Source organism: Sardina pilchardus, chromosome 18 (genome assembly GCF_963854185.1).
Source record: "Sardina pilchardus chromosome 18, fSarPil1.1, whole genome shotgun sequence".
Lineage (NCBI taxonomy): Eukaryota > Metazoa > Chordata > Actinopteri > Clupeiformes > Clupeidae > Sardina > Sardina pilchardus.
This window is the reverse complement of record NC_085011.1, coordinates 2,550,455-2,574,721: the sequence shown is the minus strand read 5'-3', so window position 1 is coordinate 2,574,721 and position 24,267 is coordinate 2,550,455. Positions and strand designations below refer to the sequence as shown.

The 24,267-nt window shown below is 49.9% G+C and overlaps 1 protein-coding gene across 3 annotated transcripts in view; it reads right to left on the bottom strand.

Annotated features, from left to right (window-relative positions):
• gbf1 (golgi brefeldin A resistant guanine nucleotide exchange factor 1) overlaps positions 1-24,267 on the bottom strand; it is a 119,322-nt gene that overhangs the window by 92,000 nt on the left and 3,055 nt on the right. For all 3 annotated transcript variants that reach the window (XM_062518895.1, XM_062518898.1, XM_062518896.1), the window contains 2 exons: positions 22,046-22,146; positions 21,638-21,704 (listed from right to left, as the gene is read on the bottom strand). In XM_062518895.1, coding sequence (XP_062374879.1) covers positions 21,638-21,704; positions 22,046-22,138 — 160 coding nt within the window. In that variant the 5' untranslated portion in view covers positions 22,139-22,146. The remainder of the gene's footprint in view (positions 1-21,637; positions 21,705-22,045; positions 22,147-24,267) is intronic.

The window sequence follows — 24,267 nt, the reverse complement described above, 5'->3', positions numbered from 1 at the left end:
TTCTCCCATCTCAAGGCAAACTGAGGGAATGATGCACGACCATTCAAGACCATGACTGGTTATCTAAAGATACAAAGCTTAATGCTAATCGGCGAAGTGTCCCTTTAAGCACACTAAATGACAACACGTTCTGTGATTTTCTGAGTAGAACTCATTCCCTGATCCGTTCCCTTGCGCTATGCTTGAAATGCCCATCCTGATCCTTCTATTGACTTCAGCAGCTCAACCAGCAGTTACATTACCGAGGGGTCCACACACACACTCCTGCCTTCACAGTTCTCACAGAGAGGGAGAGAGGAAACGAGCGCAGAACCATGCAGAGAGCGAGAGGAACCGAGCGCAGAACCATGCAGAGAGCGAGAGAGGAACCGAACGGAGAACCCTGCCTATCTAATTGGATATGCGCATTAGAACCGAGCGGAGAACCATGCCTATCTAATTGGATATGTGCATTAGAACTGAGCGCAGAACCATGCCTATCTAATTGGATATGTGCATTAGCACCGAGCGCAGAACCATGCCTATCTAATTGGATATGTGCATTAGAACCGAGCGCAGAACCATGCCTATCTAATTGGATATGTGCATTAGAACGGAGCGCAGAACCATGCCTATCTAATTGGATATGTGCATTAGAACCGAGCGCAGAACCATGCCTATCTAATTGGATATGTGCATTAGCACCGAGCGCAGAACCATGCCTATCTAATTGGATATATAGAACCGTCGGGGTCTCACATCTATATGGGCCATGACACAAAGAGCAGCTGAGAGTCTGGATGTGTACAAATGTGTGTGTGTGTGTGTGTGTGTGTGTGTGTGTGTGTGTGTGTGTGTGTGTGTGTGTATGTGTGTCTGGGTGTGCAGAAATGTGTGTGCGTCTGGGAGTGTACAAATGTTTCCGCTGTTGGCTTTTTTTGTTGGTATGCTCGTGTGTGTATCAACTTGCTGTGTCTGTGTGTTAGTATGCTCGTGTGTGTATCAGCTTATTGTGTCTGTGTTAGTATGACTGTGTGTGTATCTGCTTATTGTGTCTGTGTTAGTATGACTGTGTGTGTATCTGCTTATTGTGTCTGTGTTAGTGTGCTCGTGTGTGTATCTGCTTATTGTGTCTGTGTTAGTATGACTGTGTGTGTATCTGCTTATTGTGTCTGTGTGTGAGCACTTGTGTTTCAACTGTGCTTGGCTGAACGTATGTATCCCCGTGAGCGTTATATGCGCTTTGAACAAAGGCGTCTGCCAAGCAACATAACCATAACGTGTGTGTGTGTGTGTGTGTGTGTGTGATTGAGTTGTCCCTCATGTGAGAGGAGGTTTATTAGACCAGTCCATCACAGCGGAGGTGTGTGTGTGTGTTCGCTGAGGGACGTCTCGGGCTTAACCAGCTAACGCCACACAGGCAGGCAGACGCGCCTGGGCCATACTAATGCAGAGGCCCGACGGCCATCACACACACGCGCACACACACACACACACACACACACACACACACACACACACACACACACACACACACACACACACACACACACACACACACACACACACACACACACACACACACACACACACACACACACACACACACACACACACACACACACACACACACACACACACACACCTCCTCGAGCTTCAGGGCCTCTGCTAGAGGGGATTAAGTCCCTCTCTCTCACTCACAGACACGAACGCATGCACGCACACACACACACACACACACACACACACACACGACAGCTTCATTCTGCAGTCTGTCTGCATCCGCTCTCCCACTTCGTAAAACCTCTCGATACCCTCACTAACACACACACACACACACACACAAACACACACCATTTCAAGTACACAAATAAATAAAACGGGCAAATAAAGCCGGGACTGAAAGCCCAGCCATGCTATTTATCCAGCGCCTGCACATCTAAAAGGCTATACGGCTGCTTTTAGAAGAGGATTCCAGCTGTTCTGTCCCAAACAAATGCAGGTAGCGCGACTAAAGCTGACACCTATTTATGCCTTTACAGAGGACTAGCAGGTCAAGCCAGCGCCACTCACACACACTTCATAGAGTGCCACAACACCAGCCAGAGCTCCTCATCCCTGCAGGGCTCAAAGCACCAGGAGTGTTTTGGGGCTTATGGGAGTTGTAGGCATATGGGCCCAATATTGGTCCCGTCCAGGTTTTATTTATGTTTTGGTCAGGGTGGGGATTGTCTGTCTATGTCTGTCTATGTTTGGGTGTGTGCGCGTGTGTGTGTGTGTGTGTGTGTATGTTGGGGAAGTTAGAAGACCGAGCCATCATGCTGCTCATGCCAAACTATGGGCCCTTGGGGTGAGTGTGTGTGTAGAACTCTTGGGGTGAGTGTGTGTGTTAGAACTCTTGGGGTCAGTGTGTGTGTAGAACTCTTGGGGTCAGTGTGTGTGTAGAACTCTTGGGGTGAGTCCGTCAGTCTGTACTGAGGCTGAAACTTTTTTTGCTTATCCTGTTGCATGTTAGCTCTGGGCAAGGTGTTTCTGCGTATCATTTTTACAATGTGTGTGTGTGTGTGTGTGTGTGTGTGTGTGTGTGTGTGTGTGTGTGTGTGTGTCAGTCTGAACTACAGAATTTGAGTATGGCATGTTAAAGGTCTATCTGAACAGGTGAGCATGTATGTGTGCGTGTATGTGTACATTGATGACTTGTGCACACACACACACACACGGCTTGTTTGTGGCCCACAGCAGGCGGCTAAAGTGCTCTTGACGTGACCCGTAAGCTACTCATGATTTGTCATCCTCTGGGCCCATCGTCAGACGGGGGGGGGGGGGACGACCCCCACAGTGACACAGCCCCATAAAAACATCCGTCTCTTACATGCCTGCCTTTATTTAAAACACACACACACACATTTGAATTCTATATTTTAAGCCACCAATCAAATTTCTTTACGGAAAGGAGCCAATATTCTCAGAGATGATAGAGCTTTGACATTCAAGGGTACATGAAGCATCGCCTACGCCACACAGCAAGACTATCACAGCTGATTAGGGCTGTCAATCTTCCTCTATTATCCCATTCGAATTTCATTCATTATTATTTTTCTAAATTCGAATTATATTCGAATATTTAATGGTCAATTTTGACTTATTAATATTTACTATTTTTCTATCTACTCACACTGTAAAAACGGGCATAGCCTATGCCACTGCCACTATGACATCGTAGTTGACTTGTTTTACGTGATAGCTGTCTTGCTAAGTAAATTATAGCCCTTTTCTGACTGAGAAACATTACATTCACGTTACAGAAATAACGGGCTCAGGGGGATTTCGCCGTGTTAAAGGTAGACGTGTTTTGGTCCCAGGTTGTCTGAAGCCGACTGCTGAACGACTGCTGCCATTTCAGTTAGCTCGTTGACTAGTTAGCTAGCATTAGGCAAACATTCCAAAAAGACGTGCTGGCCTTACTGTCAGACGGTTTTGGTAACATAGCAACAATAAACACTTGACCGAAGCGCTGTCGTTTGCTAAATATAGTCAACACTTAAAAAAATGATAATAAAAAAAAAAAAAAACATTCGAATTATAATTTCAACATTCGAATAGTATTAATTTGTTACACATTCGAATTATATTCGAATACCGAAATTCGTTCCAACAGCCCTACAGCTGTTGGAGCAGAATTTTGCAAGTTGCCCGAACCAACACACGAGTGAACTCTCATGAACCTACATGGTAAACACATAGCAGTCAAGTCAACACAGCACAGCACAGCACCACAGCCCGCCATGTTTTTATGTCCTCATAGTGCGGGACAGAAGGGATTTGATGCATTTGGCGTTGAAATGCATCAGCTGTAGCTAGGAGACGAGCTCAGGGGTGGGCAGACTGCGATGGCTGAGGAACGAGAGCACTCTTAACCCAATCTTGGGTCTATGAGGAATACGAGCAGTGCACTCTTAACCCAATCTTAGGTCTATGAGGAATACGAGCAGTGCACTCTTAACCCAATCTTGGGTCTTTGAGGAATACGAGCAGAGCACTCTTAACCCAATCTTGGGTCTTTGAGGATCATGGAGAGTCCTGAATGATGAAATACTGACACACCGCCACACCAGTCGCATGGTACTGATCACGTGCTGCGGATTCAAAATAAAAAAGGGGGGGGGGGGTTGTAACACCACCCAGCCCTGAGGCGCCAACATCCGGGACAGGGGTCGCCCCGTCCTCCGCGTGCCCAGGGGAGGTGTGGGGGCGGCGGGGGCAACAGGCGGGCAGGTCCCCCACTAAATTTAAGCTCCACGTGGCGCCGGAGGGGTAATTTTAGAGAGGGCCCCTCGTTCACACCTCCGGAGAGGACACTGGCCACCTCCAAATATTAGCAATATGGCCTCGTTTCCACGGCGGCGAAAATACCTCCTCATACCTCGCCTGAACGAACACACACACACACACACACACACACACACACACACACACACACACACACACACACACACACACACACACACACACACACACACACACACACACACACACACACACACACACACACACACAAATATCACAATGTCACCACGTGCCCAGTCACTGTCGCTCCTACTCTGTTTTTAGAGTGACTGTCCCAGCTAGGTCACACAGACACACACACACACACACACACACACACACACACACACACACTACACAGACACACACGGAAGTTAGTCAGTCTCGTGCAGGACAAAGAGGAGCCAGAGGAGGGCTGTATATCTGGCCTTACCGTGCCAATTACCACCTCATAAGAATCTGCTTAACACTACGTTAACAGCAGATCCTGGCAGCGCACACACACACGCACAAACACACACACACACGCTCACTCACTAAAACACTCAGACACCTTTCTGCAGCTACCGCTGGCAGCAATGGTTGTTTCCAGGAAACACCAGCGCTGTAACGTCACTCCAAACACCAGGATGACTGTGCCTGTGTGAAAACAGGTTACTCCCGAAGCATACCTGCACAGGTGAGGACCAGACAGGTGCACAGCAAAGGCTCTCAGCCAAATCACATCTCTACGCTATAGAACTAGAGGGGTTCACTCTACATCACATCTCTACGCTATAGAACTAGAGGGGTTCACTCTACATCACATCTCTACGCTATAGAACTAGAGGGGTTCACTCTACATCACATCTCTACGCTATAGAACTAGAGGGGTTCACTCTACATCACATCTCTACACTATAGAACTAGAGGGGTTCACTCTACATCACATCTCTACGCTATAGAACTAGAGGGGTTCACTCTACATCACATCTCTACGCTATAGAACTAGAGGGGTTCACTCTACATCACATCTCTACGCCATCTAACTAGAGGCTTTACTCTTGAAGCACAAAGACGATCACATGGTGTCTGGTCAAGACAGTAGAAGATGGCTGTGGAGCGTGTGTGTGTGTGTGTGTGTGTGGTCTATGGTTCTGTGTGTGAGCAATTGATGATTTTGTTGGTGTATTTTCTGATTTTCTCCCCGTCTTTCGGTGTGTGTGTGTGTGTGTGTGTGTGTGTGTGTGTACACATGTGTGTGGCAGCAAGAGAAGTCATTGTGCATGCAGCAGGCTGCAGGTAATTAGGCTGCAGTGTTTGCTCATGATCATAGGCTGGGCCGCGAGGATTAGCAGCGAGTCGCTGATAGATGAGCAGTGGGAGGCGAAGGGAGTGGGCCTGCGTGTGTGTGTGTGTGTGTGTGTGTGTGTGTGTGTGTTTCAGAAATGCTGGATGGATATTGTTCTTGAGGGAATGAAATGAAATTAAATTCAAATATCTGCATCACACATTCTGGCCCCATCCTCTTTCCACAGACCAGTAAATCTACCTCTAAGGCACTAGCCTAGCCTCAACCGCTACAGCTACTTCAAACGCACTAGCCTAGCGTCAACCGCTACAGCTAACTCAAAGGCACTAGCCTAGCCTCAACCGCTACAGCTACCTCTAAGGCACTAGCCTAGCCTCAACCGCTACAGCTAACTCAAAGGCACTAGCCTAGCCTCAACCGCTACAGCTACCTCAAAGGCACTAGCCTAGCCTCAACCGCTACAGCTACCTCAAACGCACTAGCCTAGCCTCAACCGCTACAGCTAACTCAAAGGCACTAGCCTAGCCTCAACCGCTACAGCTAACTCAAAGGCACTAGCCTAGCCTCAACCGCTACAGCTAACTCAAAGGCACTAGCCTAGCCTCAACCGCTACAGCTAACTCAAAGGCACTAGCCTAGCCTCAACCGCTACAGCTAACTCAAAGGCACTAGCCTAGCCTCAACCGCTACAGCTACCTCAAAGGCACTAGCCTAGCCTCAAAGGGATAGTTCGGATTTTAAGACACGAAGTTATATGGGTTCCCTGTCAGCAACGTTGTGCATCAGCACTGACTTACCCCGCAACAGCGTCCTGTGAGCCGAGATCCAGCCGGTTTTTGATCGTTTTTGATGCCGGACTATTTTCTTCAGCAAGTTTCTGGGGTCACGAAAGTAAAGTGTTTTTCTTCTCAAAACCATATGCGTTCAACAGAGTGATATATTTGCACCACAAAAACGTTGTCCAGCTGTCAGTAGCGAGCAGTGATAGGAATCGCGAAAAATAAGTAAGTGATAACGAGGTTTGAATTGTTCCTGGACAACGTTTTTGTAGTGCAAATATATCACTCTTTTGAACGCATATGGTTTTGAGAAGAAAAACACTTTACTTTCGTGACCCCAGAAACTTGCCGGACTACTTTCTTCAGCATCAAAAACCGGCTGGATCTCGGCTCACAGGACGCTGTTGTGGGGTAAGTCAGTGCTGATGCACAACGTTGCTGACGGGGAACCCATATAACTTCGTGTCTTAAAACCCGAACTATCCCTTCAACCGCTACAGCTACCTCAAAGGCACTAGCCTAGCCTCAAACACTAAAGCTACCTGAAGGAAACGTAACTAACCTAGCCTTGCTGTACCACTAAAGTTTCCTAAAACGCATTAGCCAAACCTAGTGACAACCACATGCTATGGAAGCTATTGCTGCAGTAGCAGAGCACGATTAGCACTTCCTCTGCAACTCTGAAGTGCTGCAGATCTGCCACGTTGTACAAGCTCTCTTCTGGTTGGCAGTCTACTCATCTCCAACGTGCTACAAGGTCTCTTCTGGTTGGCTGTCTGACTTGGGGTACTGCTCTGCCGTCCAGCAGTGATAGTGGGTCAGAATGCTCGAGTGGGAGTTTCACCCCCCGAGACAAAGTAGTACTGTGACAAAACCAAAGTGCCAAAACCAATGATAGCTCAAAGTAACCAAGTAGCTCAAACAAATAAAGTATCAGAAATAACACACACACACACACCGTGGGGTGGTGTAAATATATTGTTTATATGTTAGTGCAGGCCCTTATGTCAACTGAGCATGTTTATGAGCTATGGCTATTTCTGTGGTCATGCTCCACCACCTTCATAGAGTGTGTGTGTGTGTGTGTGGTTTGTTTTGTGGTAGCAGTGTCTGTGTGTGTGTGTGGTTTGTTTTGTGGTAGCAGTATGTGTGTGGTTTGTTTTGTGGTAGCAGTGTGTGTGTGCCCTAAGATCGGGGTTAGGTTGTGGGTCCCACTGCCCTCTGTGGTTGTCGACATGACTAAGAAAGCAGACAGTGCCCTGATTGATGCAAGTGTGTGTGTGTGTGTGTGTGTGTGCTAGTGTGTGTGACAGGGAGAGAGTAAGAGCGAGCAAGGGAGAGTCCCTCCACAAGCTCGAACACACTCTACCCTAGCAGGATGGGTGGTAACACATGTCACGCCTCTCACACACACACACACATACACACACACACAGCTACAGAGCTCCAGGGCCTAAGCCAGTGCTGTCAGTCCCCCGTTAGAGGGCTGTTAAGTGGGCAGATTTACAGCTAGAGACCTCACCAGTGCTGGAGGTGTCTGTGTCCCCCCCCCCCCCCCCATAGAGGTGAGGCCGGCGCATTAATCACACGCAACGACAGAGCTTTTTACTGTAGTAGGACAGGGCACACACACACACACACACACACACACACACACACACACACACACACATACACACACACACACACACACACACACACACAATGCCAGTTGTCTGCTGGAATTCCCTGACGTCACCCATTCTATAATAGCAATAGCAGGCTCCCACTGGGACAAAGCATATTCAGGCACCTCGTATCAAAGTGGCCGGCACATGGGACTCCTGCCTCGGCCCTGCAGCACGGCAGTGTGTGTGTGTGTGTGTGTGTGTGTGTGTGTGTGTGTGTGTGTGTGTGAGACAGAGAGAGAGGAAGAGCGAGCCCTTAAGCTCAGTAGACGCGGAGTGTTAAGAGGCCAGCTCTGCCGTCGGGCCGGGCGAGCGAAGAATGTGTGTGTGTGTGTGTGTGTGTGTGTGTGTGTGTGTGTGTGTGTGTGTGTGTGTGTGTGTGTGTGTGACGAGTCCCTCTGATGCTCTGGACACCAGAGAGCTTGGAATGTTAATTAAAATTCGGCAACTTGTACAGATCACGGGCGAAATAGCCATTGGCCACGCAAAACGTCAAGCGACAAAGTTCAAACTAATCTCAGCTTTTGAGGCAATAGGCGGTTGGGGACGAGTGAATTACCACAAGTCTGAATGAGGCTTGTAGGAAGAATGCAATGATGGACTGGAATGCGACCAGGACTAAGATCGGGCTTAAAGCCCCAATTCACACACACATGGTGACTGGCGACAAGAGACCGTGTAACACTAACGTGCGATTACACTGATGAAACAAAACGTGGCGATTACTTCGACTGAGTTGATAAGTGATGGGCGACGACGAGCGCTACGCGGTGTGTGTGAGCAGCGCTCATGGGCCAGTGGTCCACGGCATGAGGGACATGAGACACGAGGTGTGTGTGTGTGTGTGAGCAGCGCTCATGGGCCAGGGTTCCACGGCATGAGGGACACGAGACACGAGGGACACGAGACACGAGGTGTGTGTGTGTGTGTGAGCAGCGCTCATGGGCCAGTGGTCCACGGCATGAGGGACACGAGACACGAGGTGTGTGTGTGTGTGTGAGCAGCGCTCATGGGCCAGTGGTCCACGGCATGAGGGACATGAGACACGAGGGACATGAGGGAGTTAAGGACAATTAAGGACACTCGTATGTGGCGTGAAAGGGACCAAAACTGATCTAACTGCGGAGCTTGTTTAAAAAAAAAACACTGAAATAGCACAGACATCATTGCACACTGTAATTGAATGATTGGATATCAACTCAAGAGTCCTACTGGAGTTTGAATTCTATCGCGTGTTGCCCTTATAGTGTGCATTAATTTAGCGATGTAACATTGATGTCCAAATTGCTATAGTAACTTTTATACGTTCTTAATACATTCTATTCCACAAGCCGTCCCTGCCAGCCACTGCACTATGAAAGCCCACATCTCAACGACATGTGTCACCAACAATTCATCTTCGTCTAGCCACACTCGTCGCCTCAACTATAAAATGGCCTTGATGCAGAGGGGGAGACCGAGAGAGAGAGAGAGAGAGCGAGAGAGGGAGACCGAGAGAGAGAGAGAGAGAAAAAGGTGGAGAAGAGAGCGAGAGAGAGAGCGAGAGAGAGCGAGAGAGAGAGAGAGAGAGAGAGAGAGAGAATATAGGAGGGAGCCACAGACGGAGCAGAGACAGTGAGTGATGGGCGTGCGTAGAGGTGGCTGGACTACAGGGCTTAGGCTAATGGCCGCTCCCCGAGGCTCCCCTACATGTGTTCCACTGCGGCCTGATCCCAGGCCTAGCCTACACAGGGCTCAGCAAATATCAAAGGCTCTCCCCACCACACACATCAGTCCGCAAAAGCTACGGACGTACACACACACGCGCACACACTCTCTCTCCTTGATGTGTATGTGTGTAGGTGTGTGCATGCGTGTAAGCATTTAAGTGTAAGTGACGTGTGTGTGTGTGTGTGTGTGGGGGGGTGTGTAAGTGTGTGTGTGTAAGTGTGTGCATGTGCGTGTGTGTGTGGGTATGTGTGTGTATGTGTGTGTGTAAGTGTGTGCACGTGCGTGTGTGTAAGAGTGTGTGTGCGTGTGCTTGTGCGTGTGTGTGTGTGTGTGTGTGTGTGTGTGTGTGTGTGTGATGCTGAGGAGGTCAGCTGAGGGAAGACGGCTTCAGGACGCGAGCAGATATATTAGCATAAGTAAGAGTCCTGAGTGTGTGTGTGTGTGTGTGATGCTGAGGAGGACGCGAGCAGCAGATATATTAGCATAAGTAAGAGTCCTGAGCAGGAGGCCTGTGCTCACACCCGTGATATATGGACGCCCAACAGATCGGGTGGCCAAGGGACTGTTTGGGGGGGGGGGGCACGGGGGGGGGGACTGGGGGGGGCTGCTCAACACCCCGTTCCGAAAATAGGCGTTGATAGGAATCACCGTCTCCAGGGATGGGCAGTCTGGCAGTCCCCGTTGGAGCGAGCGAGCGAGCGAGCCTCTGGACGAATAAATCAATGGCGCTCGGACACGGAGACGGACACGGACACGGAGGAGTTCAGGGCTTATCTTTAGCCACTCGGACACCCGGGCTGGAAATACTGGGTCACAATACCTTAACCGTTAACCAGCCAGCGCTAAGTTTAGCTGGCGACAGCAGACTGGGCGGTCTGATCTGATGAGGGTTGGAAGACTGACGGCTGATCGAGACGACAAATCATCTCACTCCTAGGTATTAATAACAACAATCGTAGCTGTTTATTATTAAAAAACATTTCTTGACATTTCTTCTTCACACTCACACAGAAAAAGCTGAACACCACACGAAATTGAACTGCATGTTTTACGTTAGTATTTCTATGTACGTGACAAATAAACCTCCTTGTATCCTTGTATCCTTCCAAAGACCTCCACTCGCTGATCATCAGACTGGGCCGGCATAATCGCTCGCTCACATTTCACTAATGAACTAATCACAAAGACTAATGTGGGGGTCCAAATGTAGCGCCCACAGCACAGGACAGAGGAGCAGTGCGGCGCTACATCTCAAGCGCTTTAAAGCGCATTAATTCACCCGAGAGGAGATGTGCAAAACTATTTCATTAATATATTACTGGGCTGGTGTCCTTGAGTCCCTGTCCGATGTATAGCAGGAGCGGAAAAAAAAGGGTGAAAAAAGCGGCGCTCGAGCGGCAGTCGTTTCTCTGTGCCCGAACAGGACAGCTGCGCTGTCGGAGGGGACGGCCAGGTAATTATCGGAAAGGTCACCGTGGGAACCATCAAAGCGCTGCGCCACGGCAACGAGTCCCTCAACCCTGTCCCTCGCACCGCACATCAACCCCGCCGCCCAAATCCAGTCAATTAGGAGTGTGCTTGTGAATTTCCTTGCTGTTAAGAGAGGCAGAGAGAGAGAGGAGGAGGGAGTGTGTGTGTGTGTGTGTGTGTGTGTGTGAGAGGGAGAGAGAGAGAGAGAGAGATATAATGAGAGGGAAAGGGAGAGCGCGAGGAAGAGAGGGAAAGCTGTCAGTCATTGCGTGGCCCGGCTTTGCGTGTGTGAGGTGTGTGTGTGTGTGGAATCTCAGCGCCGTATTTGTGTGAATGAAAATGAGCGGCTTTAGAGCCTCAGCAGACCTGTCAAAAAGCCCACCTTCCTCTCGGACTGGGCAGGGGATTTAGCAGAGAACCCAGACTGGGGCCGAGCAGCGCATAACCAAGTGAGGGAGGGAGGGAGGGAGGGAGGGAGGGAGAGAGAAGGAGAGGGAGAGAAAAAGAGAGCGATAGGGAGAGAGAGAGAGAGCGATAGGGAGGGAGAGAGAGAAAAAGAGAGCAATAGGGAGGGAGAGGGATAGGGAGAGAGGAGAGAGATAGAGAGGGTGAGAGATGGATAAGGAGAGGGAGAGAAGGATAGAGAGAGAAAGAGAGAGAGAGGGATAGGGAGAGAGAGATGGGGAGAGAGACAGACCACAAAAAAAACAGATAACAGAGAAGTCAAAAGATTTCAAAAAGGGACAGGTACAAAAAAAGAAAAAACGAACAAAGAAAAATGTTTCACCAAGCACCTCTCCCATCTCTATCTGGGAACCTCTCTCTCCAACCCCCCCTCCAACACCACCACCACCACCACCTCTGTGTGTGTGCCAGCGGTGTGCGGTAATAAGGCAGTGGTGAATTATTCAGTGGGGGATTGGATCCCATCTACGATCTGGACAGACATCCCTCTGTGGGGTTAAGCAGGCCCCAGGCCCCACACTAACACCACTCAGGCAGCCACAGGCAGAGATCGCCAACCAGCCTCCGGCAACACCACCACCAACCCCCCCCCCCCCCCCCCCCCCCCCACCACCACCACCACCACCCCCATCTAACCGCTACGCTCGCCAGAACACTCGCCAGTAGAGTCGTGCAGGAGACAGGCTAGAGTGAAGGGCCATTCATAACTATAACGATAACGATAACGATAGCTATAACGATAGCTAGCAACAAATTATAACGACAACTATTAACAAACTATAACAAAAACGACATGAAGAACAAAATGTCGTTTGGGATCACATTCGGGGCTATTTTAACAGCCAATCAGAACCCCCAATCAGAACCCCATCACATTATTCTAGCCATCATCCAACACAAGGAGTGACTTTTCTTATCGTTGGTTAGAGTAACCGCTTTAGTTATCGTAAACGTTCTTAGTGTCAATGCCCCTTAAGGAGGCAGGCCGAAGTGAGATGGCAGGGAGTAAGGAGGCAGTGGAGTAAGGAGAGTAAGGGAGTAAGGAGGCAGTGGAGCAAGGAGGCAGTGAAGTAAGGAGAGTAAGGGAGTAAGGAGGTAGGGGAGTAAGGAGAGTAAGGGAGTAAGGAGACAGTGAAGTAAGGAGGCAGGGGAGTAAGGAGGCAGAAGAGTAAGGGAGTAAGGAGACAGTGAAGTAAGGAGGCAGGGGAGTAAGGAGGCAGAAGAGTAAGGGAGCAAGGAGGCAGGGGAGTAAGGAGACAGTGGAGTAAGGAGGCAGAAGAGTAAGGGAGTAAGGAGGCAGGGGAGTAAGGAGACAGTGGAGTAAGGAGGCAGAAGAGTAAGGGAGCAAGGAGGCAGGGGAGTAAGGAGACAGTGGAGTAAGGAGGCAGAAGAGTAAGGGAGTAAGGAGGCAGGGGAGTAAGGAGACAGTGGAGTAAGGAGGCAGAAGAGTAAGGGAGTAAGGAGGCAGGGGAGTAAAGAGACAGCGGAGTAAGGAGAGTAAAGGAGTAAGGGAGTAAGGAGAGTAAAGGAGTAAGGGAGTAAGGAGAGTAAGGGAGTAAGGAGAGTAAAGGAGTAAGGGAGTAAGGAGAGTAAGGGAGTAAGGAGGCAGTGGAGTAAGGAGAGTAAGGGAGTAAGGAGAGTAAAGGAGTAAGGGAGTAAGGAGAGTAAGGGAGTAAGGAGGCAGTGGAGTAAGGAGAGTAAGGGAGTAAGGGAGTAAGGAGAGTAAGGGAGTAAGGAGGCAGTGGAGTAAGGAGAGTAAAGGAGTAAGGGAGTAAGGAGAGTAAGGGAGTAAGGAGGCAGTGGAGTAAGGAGAGTAAGGGAGTAAGGGAGTAAGGGAGTAAGGAGGCAGTGGAGTAAGGAGAGTAAGGGAGTAAGACACCAAACGGAGGCTCCGACGCCTATTCATCACGGCCGAGACGTTTGTTTGTAATTCCTGAGCAGTGGAGGATTAGCCGACACATGTCCAAGGGGCTAACGCTGTCACACACACACACACACACACACACACACACACACGGGGCTAGTGCTGTCAGCAGTGAGCAGTCAGCTAGTACACACGCACACACAGAAACATATGACTATGAACACTTCTTCAGGCACGCATGCACACACACGCACGCACACACCCTCCCATCACCACACACAGTAGACCAGACGAGTTCATCTTCAACACGTTTTCAAGTTTCTTGCTCCATGACATTCTGATAATTCAGTACATGGCGCAGAAAAATTAACAATGACTATACCCAAATCAAATCGACAGGAAACCAAACCATGGAGGGAGGGAGGGAGGGAGGGAGGGAGGGAGGGAGAGAGGGAGGGAGAGGGAGACAGAGACAGAGACAGAGACAGACAGACAGACAGACAGACAGACAGACAGACAGACAGACAGACAGACAGACAGACAGACAGACAGACAGACACACAGACACACAGACACACAGACACACACACACACACACACACACACACACACACACACACACACACACACACACACACACACACACACACACACACACACACACACAGCGCTGGCTGGCCGCTCGTTTTATTATTCTTTCATAAAAACAGATCATTTCCAGCACCAGTGGTGCAGAAGCAACATTACTGGTGAGCACTGTCGTTTTTCTTACACACATATAAATAAATAAGTAAATAAATAAACAAACAAACAAACACGGCTCTGCACACCTGTGTGCGGCCCTCAGGTGAACGCTGTGCTAACTGGCCTGGTCACCACCACAGGGCACTGGACACTGGACACACACACACACACACCGAGTCTGAGCGACTGGACTCACACACACACCGAGTCTGAGCAACTGGACACACACACCGAGTCTGAGCGACTGGACACACACACACACCGAGTCTGAGGAACTGGACACACACACACACTGGACACACACACCGAGTCTGAGGAACTGGACTCACACACACACACACCGAGTCTGAGCAACTGGACACTGGACACACACACCGAGTCTGAGGAACTGGACACACACACCGAGTCTGAGGAACTGGACACACACACCGAGTCTGATCAACTGGACACACACACCGAGTCTGAGCGACTGGACACACACACCGAGTCTGAGCGACTGGACACACACACCGAGTCTGAGCGACTGGACACTGGACACACACACCGAGTCTGAGGAACTGGACACACACACACACACCGAGTCTGAGGAACTGGACACACACACCGAGTCTGAGGAACTGGACACACACACCGAGTCTGAGGAACTGGACACACACACCGAGTCTGAGGAACTGGACACACACACACCGAGTCTGAGGAACTGGACACACACACCGAGTCTGAGGAACTGGACACACACACCGAGTCTGAGGAACTGGACACACACACCGAGTCTGAGGAACTGGACACACACACACACCGAGTCTGAGCAACTGGACACACACACACACACCGAGTCTGAGCGACTGGACTCACACACACACACCGAGTCTGAGCGACTGGACTCACACACACACACCGAGTCTGAGCGACTGGACACACACACACACACCGAGTCTGAGCGACTGGACACACACACACACACCGAGTCTGAGGAACTGGACACACACACCGAGTCTGAGGAACTGGACTCACACACTGAGTCTGAGCTACTGGACACACACACCGAGTCTGAGGAACTGGGATCGCACAAGTGGACAGTCCAGCAACTCAATCCGTTCTATGTGGTTTGACCGCTGCACCGAGTCCAATCCCCTTCTGGCCGGCTGGATGGGTGGCTGGGTGGATGGATGGATGGGTCGGAGGGTGCCAGGGTGTCGGGGTGTCGGGATGGGGGGGTGTCGGGGTAGATGGGTGCCGGGTGTCGGGGTACATGGGTGCCGGGGTGTCGGGGTGCCGGGGTGTCGGGATGGGGGGGGTGGGGGGGGTGCTGTGAGGAGGAATAGCAGCAACTGCCCAAACTCTTCATTCCTGCTCTGTTCCAAACCACATTTCTGGCTGCCAGCGACACACAACACTCGCCGTGTCCGAAAAACAAGGAAGAGAGGACCAGCGCAAGGGAGAGGTGGAGGGAGAGAGGGAGAGAAGGAGGGGAAAAGAGAGGGAGGGAGGGGGAGAGAGGGAGAGAGGGAGGGGAAAAGAGAGGGAGGGAGGTGAAGAGAGAGGAGAAAATGAAAAAAAAAAGCTCATTCCCTCGCCATTCCACGATCTCCTCCTCTCCTCTCCTCTTTTTTTCTGTTTTCTGTGGAACGAGAGACAACACTTCCTTTCCCAGAACAATCCATCTCTGCGGCTGACAGGACTCCCTGCTATATTTACCCGCCTGCACTACATGACAGCACTCCAGCTGCAGGCTCGCACATGGCCCTGTCAATCATCCTCCACTGGGGGGGGGGGGGGGGGGGGGCGGAGTGCGGCACATTTCCTTTGGCTGTGTCTTTTGTAGTAAAAAAAAAAGGGGGGGGGTATGGAGTATGGAATACACAGTGTGTGTGTGGGGGGGGGATGGAATACACAGTGTGTGTGTGTGTGTGTGTGTGTGTGTAAGTGTGTGGGGTGGGGGTTATGGAATACACAGTCTGTGTGTGTGTGTGTGTGTGTGTGTGTAAGTGTGTGAGGGGGTATGGAATACACAGTGTGTGTGTGTGGGGGGGGGGGGGGGTTATGGAATACACAGTGTGTGTGTGTGTGTGTGTGTGTGTGTGTGTAAGTGTGTGGGGTGGGGGTTATGGAATACACAGTCTGTGTGTGTGTGTGTGTGTGTGTGTGTAAGTGTGTGAGGGGGTATGGAATACACAGTGTGTGTGTGTGTGGGGGGGGGGTTATGGAATACACAGTGTGTGTGTGTGTGTGTGTGTGTGGGGGGGGGGGGGGTATGGAATACACAGTGTGAGTGAGTGTGTGTGTGTGTGTGTGTGTGTGTGGGGGGGGGGGGGTATGGAATACACAGTGTGAGTGAGGTGTGTGTGTGTGTGTGTGTGTGTGTGGGGGGGGGGGGTGTATGGAATACACAGTGTGAATGGAATCACCAAACTTTCAGCAAGATGACAGCTGGGCCATAGAGGAGCACAGGCCACCCAGTGAAATGCCGTCTCTCTCACACACACACACACACACACACACACACACACACACTACTTGCAGAGGCATGCAGGTTACAAAGAAAAGCATGTAGTCATAAGGTCACACACAAAAGAAGCATGGAATTTCACTGTGGAAATCAAATCACACACACACACACACACACACACACACACAGACACACAAACACAGATACACACTCAGACACAATGTACTACACACAGTTCTACTATTGACTGACTGAGGTTACAGACATCCAATAGTGTCTATTGATCATTGCAATTCTCTTTAATCATTTAAAAGTGTAGCCTATGAGTACCATGAAGCCGGGGGAGTTTAGCAGCGTTCACCAGTAAGCCGGTGGAGTTTAGACGCGTTCACCATGAAGTCGGTGGAGTTTAGACGCCATTCACCATGAAGCAGGTGGAGTTTAGCAGCGTTCACCATGAAGCCGGTGGAGTTTAGACGCGTTCACCATGAAGCAGGTGGAGTTTAGACGCGTTCACCATGAAGCCGGTGAGTGTGTGTGTGTATGGTGTGTGTGTGTGATGAGGGCAGCGTGTGTGTGTATGGTGTGTGTGTATGGTGAGGGCAGGCCTTTAATGAGCGTCTCGTCTCTCATCCAGCAGCATTCATAGCCCATCAGAGAGGCCTGACCCCTCTTAGCCTACTGAGCCCCTCACAGCACACAGGAGACTCCACACACACACACACACACACACACACACACCGCCTCGCAGAGGGCATGAGATCCATCTTTATGCTACTGATCCCCTTGACAGTAGACCCAACAGACCCCCCCCCCACACACACACACACACACACACACACACACACTACATACACAGTACCTCAGCCACCATCTCAAAGACCTTACATAGCATACAGCACCTCATACACATCGTCCCATACCCACACACACACACACACACACACACACACACACACCTTTCATTTAATAAGCAGCAGCACACAGTGACAGCACAGGTCAGTGTGTTTTATTCCACTGAGGCAGGAGGGCAGAAAAGGCCTCATAAGGGAGTGATGGGACTACACCAGCGCTACTGACAGCACCGCACACACACACACACACACACACACACACACACACACACACACACACACACACACACACACACACACACACACACACACACACACACACACACACACACACACACACACACACACACACACACACACACACACACACACACACACACACACACACACACACACACACACACACACACACACACACGCACACGCACACGCACACACGCAGTGTACACACACTGCCCTCACCGCACAGTGAAGCTCTACTCTGACCATCCTGAATAGCTATGATGACTACTGTAATGGACTCAACCCTGAGTAGCTAAGACTACTGTAATGGACTCAACCCTGAGTAGCTATGATGACTACTGTAATGGACTCAACCCTGAGTAGCTATGATGACTACTGTACAGGACTCAACCATGAGTAGCTAAGACTACTGTAATGGACTCAACCCTGAGTAGGCTTTCTAGCAGTAGCTATGATGACTACTGTACAGGACTCAACCCTGAGTAGCTATGATGACTACTGTAACTGACTCAACCCTGAGTAGCTATGATGACTACTGTAATGGACAGGACTCAACCCTGAGTAGCTATGATGACTACTGTACAGGACTCAACCCTGAGTAGCTATGATGACTACTGTAACTGACTCAACCCTGAGTAGCTATGATGACTACTGTAATGGACTCAACCCTGAGTAGCTATGATGACTACTGTACAGGACTCAACCATGAGTAGCTAAGACTACTGTAATGGACTCAACCCTGAGTAGGCTTTCTAGCAGTACAGTTCCACTGTTCTGATGCTGCACAAACAAACAAACAAACAAACAAACTAACGACTGGCTACCTCTGAGGACAGGAACGGCAGATACGCAAACACACACAGACACACACAGACACACACACACCACTCCACGTAGGAGCTGAGAAGCACTAACAAGGTCTTTGCTCCTGGGGGAGGGGGGGGGGGGGGGGGGTTCAGCGGATGCCTCCCAGGCCCCTGGACCAGCCGTGCCTGTCCATCTCACACACAACACGACGGAGAGAGAGAGAGAGAGAGAGAGAGAGAGAGAGAGAGAGCAAAAGAGTAGAGCGGACAGGGAAAAAGAGAGAGAGGGAGATAGAGAAAGGGGTAGGGAGGAATGGAAGGAGAGCGAGAGAGAAAGAAAGAGAGAAAGCAGTAGAGAAAGGGACAGAGAGAAAGGGGTGGGGAGGAAGAGAGTGAGAAAGGAAAGGGAGGGGGAGAGGGAGGGAGAGAGAGAAAGAGAGAGCAGAAGAGTAGAGGACAGGGAAAAAGAGATAGAGGGAGAGAGAGAACGGAGTGGGGAGGAATGACAGAGAAAGAAAGATAGAAAGCAGTAGAGGAATGGACAGAGAGAGAGAGAAAGGGGTAGGGAGGAAGAGAGTGAGAAAGGAGAGAGAGGGGGAGAGGGAGAGAGAGAGAAGAGTGGGGAGGAATGGAGAGAGAGAGAGGGAGAGAGAGGAATGGGGAGGAATGGAGAGAGAGGGAGAGAGGGAGGGAGAGAGAGGAGGGGGTGGAATGGAGAGAGGGAGGGGGGGAGAGAGAGGAGTGGGAGGGATGGAGAGAGGGAGGGAGGGAGAGAGGAGTGGGGTAGAATGGAGAGAGGGAGGGAGGGAGAGAGGGAGAGAGGGAGGGAGAGAGAGGAGGGGGTGGAATGGAGGGAGGGAGGGAGGGAGGGAGGGAGGGAGGGAGGGAGGGAGGGAGTGGGAGCTCCAGTTGTGACTCCACATCACATTCTTAATTTCACTATCAATTCTCTCACTGAGTGCCAGAGGGGATGACAACACCATGGCACAACCCTGGATCTCCCAGGGAACGCTGGCCCTCTCTCTCACTCTCACTCACACACACACACGCACGTACACACACACACAAACAAACATCAATTAATCCATTTATTCCAACTGATTCATCCAGGTCACTCACTCCTTCATTGGATTCCACCAGCTCACTCACGCCTTTATGTACTTCCACCAGCTACAATGGCATTCACACCAAGAACAAGAATTATAACGGTAAGAGCAAAAAGCTGTCGCTCTAGCTAATATGAATAACGACGTTCACATAAACAATAACGGACGGCAGTATCGTTAATAGCTAATATGAATGGCGATGATCTCATAAACGATAACTAATAAGAATAACAATGTTCACATAAACTATAACGGACCCCAGTATCGTTTATATCTAGCTAATATGAATAAGGACGTTTACACACAAACTATAATGGACGGCACTATCGTTATAGTTCCAGCTATCTTCATAGTTACCGTCGCTAGCGTGAGTGGCCCTTAACACACTCAGTCATGTGACGGGCCCTGCCCGCTGGGTTGCCATGACGCCGGTCTGTAGTCAGGCAGAGGGCCACGCTGAAGCGAAGCAACAGCAGCATGGGCTCCACTGTGTGTGTGTGTGTGTGTGTGTGTGTGTGTGTGTTGTGTGAACACACACAGTGAAGGAGAGAGTGAGCAAGAGTTTGAGTGTGTGTGTGTGTGTGCAAGAGTGTGTAGGCTTAGTTTAGTTCAGGCTAGATGGAGTTGGAGTTTAACAGTAGGTGGGTTTACACTGACACTTTTATTCCGATTATAAATCAGAAAAATTGCGCAATTAGAATGATGCATATAATCATCTTGATTGGAATGAAACTGCCGATCTGCTTAGAATTTTAATCGGAATGAAAGAAATGTGTACATCGCTCTTATTCCAATTGACCAGCCATGTACAGTATATGGCCAATCAGACTGCCTGCTGTATCTCCTAAAGCAAACATGTAGCAGCAACGGCTGTTCCCATCAAGGACTCCAGAGTGCCTGTCAGCAGCTGATCGCAATAGAATGTAGCCCATGTAAACAGATGCCACAGATTTTTTTATTTGGAATAGTTTAATCGGAATGCCATGTAAACCTGGCTAGTGAGTGGCGGAGTATGTGTGTGTGTGTGTGTGTGTGTGTGTGTGTGTGTGTGTGTGAGAGCAGAACACTTGCACAGCGCACATGTAACATTTACACTAGCGCTGACGCTAATTAGCTAGCGCTCTCCTCCTCCGCCTGGCTGACGAGCAAACAGCCAGAGGCTCCTCCAGAGGAGCAGACACAATACAAAGCCCCCCAGACACACACACACACACACACACACACACACACACACACACACACTATTAATATTGGCGGCCGGCTAAAGGCCACCGCTGCTCACGGTGGAAATCTAAGAGCGCAGCTGCCTAAACACCGCTGCCATCCTGAGACATGCAGGCAAGCAGGTCTAACCAGTGTCCCTCAAGGGCCACCATACGTACGTACACACGCACGCGCACACACACGTACGCACACACAGAGCGGAGAACAGAACCCGAGTCAGACACAACTAGCACAGCAGACTGATGAGCTGCGATCATTGGCATGAATACTGTGTAGTGTAAGTGGAGCTGAGCGTATTGTGGATATAACCCCCATGTTCATTCATCTGTGTCATATTTTGATTTCTTTACTTTAGTGAAAAATACTTTTGTATTAGAAAATGTTATCAATTTAAGGCCATTTATTTTGCAGATCGGAAAAAAAAAAAACCTTGAGGGAGCAGGCTGATGGGTTTCCTTCAGATGGCAAAGAGGTAGTTCCATCACCTGAGGCGAGTGACTTACCTCTCCTGACATAGATCAGGGATGCTGGCCTTCACATGGTGCAATGCAACTTCATCTCACTGTGGATGTGGCCATACAGACGTGCTAGGACGGCAGAGAGAGTGACGTCGCTCCGTCTCCTGCATGTTATGGGAGGGACCTGGTAGTGGACGCTTACCTTTGATGCTGTTCAGGACTTCCTTCAGATGGCTGAAGCTGTTGAGGAGAGGATCCTGTTCTTCGTCCTGTGCAGAGAGAACCAATAACCACTCAAACACGCACAAGTGTGAAAACATGTCTAGCCTGTGTGGTGCCGAGGAGTGTGTGTGGTTGTACCAGGGGAGTGTGTGTGTGTGTGTGTGTGTGTGTGTGTGGAGCCGAGGAGTGTGTGTGGTTGTACCAGGGGAGTGTGTGTGGTGCCGAGGAGTGTGTGTGGTTGTACCAGGGGAGTGTGTGTGGTGCCGAGGAGTGTGTGTGGTTGTACCAGGGGAGTGTGTGTGGTGCCGAGGAGTGTGTGTGGTTGTACCAGGGGAGTGTGTGTGTGTGTGTGTGTGTGTGTGGAGCCGAGGAGTGTGTGTGGTTGTACCAGGGGAGTGTGTGTGGTCCTGGAGTTCCTCTTGATGGCACCCACTACCGTTGCGATCTCCCCTTGAACAATGTAGATATGCTTGTCCACCATGTTGAAATCTGAGAAAGAGAAAAGACAAGAGAATGACTGAACCAAGCCAAACCATTTACACACAGACACACACACACACACACAGACACACACAGACAGACAGACAGACAGACAGACAGACAGACAGACAGTCAGACAGACAGACACACACACACACAGAGCAAGATGATAAACTGTTATGGGATGGATTGTAAAAGCCTAGCCTAGGCTATATGACTAAAGCCTCATGGAAATCTCACACTTAAAAGGGAAAACAGGAAAGAGCCGTTTCCCTGAGAGGCCAATGGGATCAATCCATAACTCAAACATCATCCTGACCACAGACGAGTCCGAGGTACGGTTCAATCTGACAACCAAATCAGCTTAGCAGCGGAGGTTAGCTTAGCAGCGGAGGTTAGCCTAGCGCCGCGCTCCACAAAGCCCTTCCCAATCAGCATGGCCAAACAGTAGCCAAGTAGCCGGCGCGCGGCGCTGCTTAATATTTGAGGAGGTGTTTGAGCATGGATCTGACAATGGCAGGATTAACCTGCGCTGTGCGGGGGGCATGGAGACACAAAGCCACTCCCTCAGCATGCCTGCCCACAAACACACTTCCACCGTGAGGCTGCACAAACACACTTCTCCCTCAGCAAGCCTGCCCACAAACACACTTCTGCCGTGAGGCTGCACAAACACACACTCCTCCCGTGAGGCTGCGGGGCCTGTCCCGTCCAGCGTAAAGCGCGCCCCACCCCTGATGGAGACGGCATTAGCGCCGCGGATCTGTCTCTGTCTCTCGCTCGGCGAGGCCCAATGTTTGAGCTGCACGGGCTCAACCTGTCCATGTTGGAAAATGTGATGGATGATGTGCTGGCTCCAAGCACATGAATTTAATGTGAATGTTTTTTAAAGTGGGACTGCGCCACGTGTACTGTCTGAAGGAGAGCGCGCGAGAGTGTGTGTGTGTGTTTGTGTGTGTGTGTGTGTGTGTGTGTGTGTGTGCCATGTGTACTCGCTGAAGGAGAGCTTAAGAGTCGCCGGCCTCGAGTGTTTACCCAATCCTACACCGTCCACTAACACAGCACACTGACATCAGAGACCATACCAACACACCACAGGCCTACAGTAGGCAACCAGCGCTTTACTCTTCTACATCTCAATGAACTTGCCACATGCATTTATTCAGCAAGGCTAAGTCTACTATAATCAAGCGTAGACAACTCAAATCAAGTATAATGCATTATGTCCCATTTCTACAATATTTACTGGCTATCCACATTCAACCTGTCAGTCCCTGTCAACATCCATTTGAGTTAGCCTCAAGTGCCAACCTTAACAGAAATAAACATGATAAGACATGAAACAGACATGAAATCTTATCTTTGCATCAAAGTCCAGTCTGTATTGGCTGAGTGGTTCAGCAGAGGTATATGGTTATCAGTGTGTCGATGAGCTGCCCTCTCATCACACGCACGTACGTACGCGCACACACACGCACACATACACGCGTGCACGCACACACACACTCGCACACACACACTCACAGTAAGCCAAGCTTCCTCTTGGTGATTTGAACTCATTAAGACATGAGAAGAGGCTGTGCAGCAGTCCACCCACTCACACACACAGCAGTGATGAGGAGGCGGCCATGTTGTCCACCTCCATCATTAGCAAGATGTGAGGCAGCCGACAAGAAAGAAACAGAAAGCTTTTGAGCAACCTGCCAAGATGGCAACGAGCAGACAAAACAACTGCTAAAGTGAGTTGTTCAAAACCTTTCTTTTTAGTAGAGCAGTTTGTAGTAGTAGTTTGTAGTTCTTTAACTCTGTGTAATGTTCTCAATGCAGAGGGATGGGGAAGCGGCCATATTGCTCATCTCCAACATATTATATTAGTATTATATATATAGTATTATACTATATTATATTATAGTATATATAGTATTATATTACCACTAGAGCCCAACAGAGTTAACGACGGGCCAATATTAGGCTTTTTCAATCATATCTGTATCAGCAATTAAAATGGCCGATATTCGTCTTTTTTAGTGATATTCAGTAAGCATGATCTGATCAGTGTCCTTGGGGCCGATAACCAATTACCAAACACTGAAATCAATATCGGCCAACATGCCAATGCACCAGTTGCAA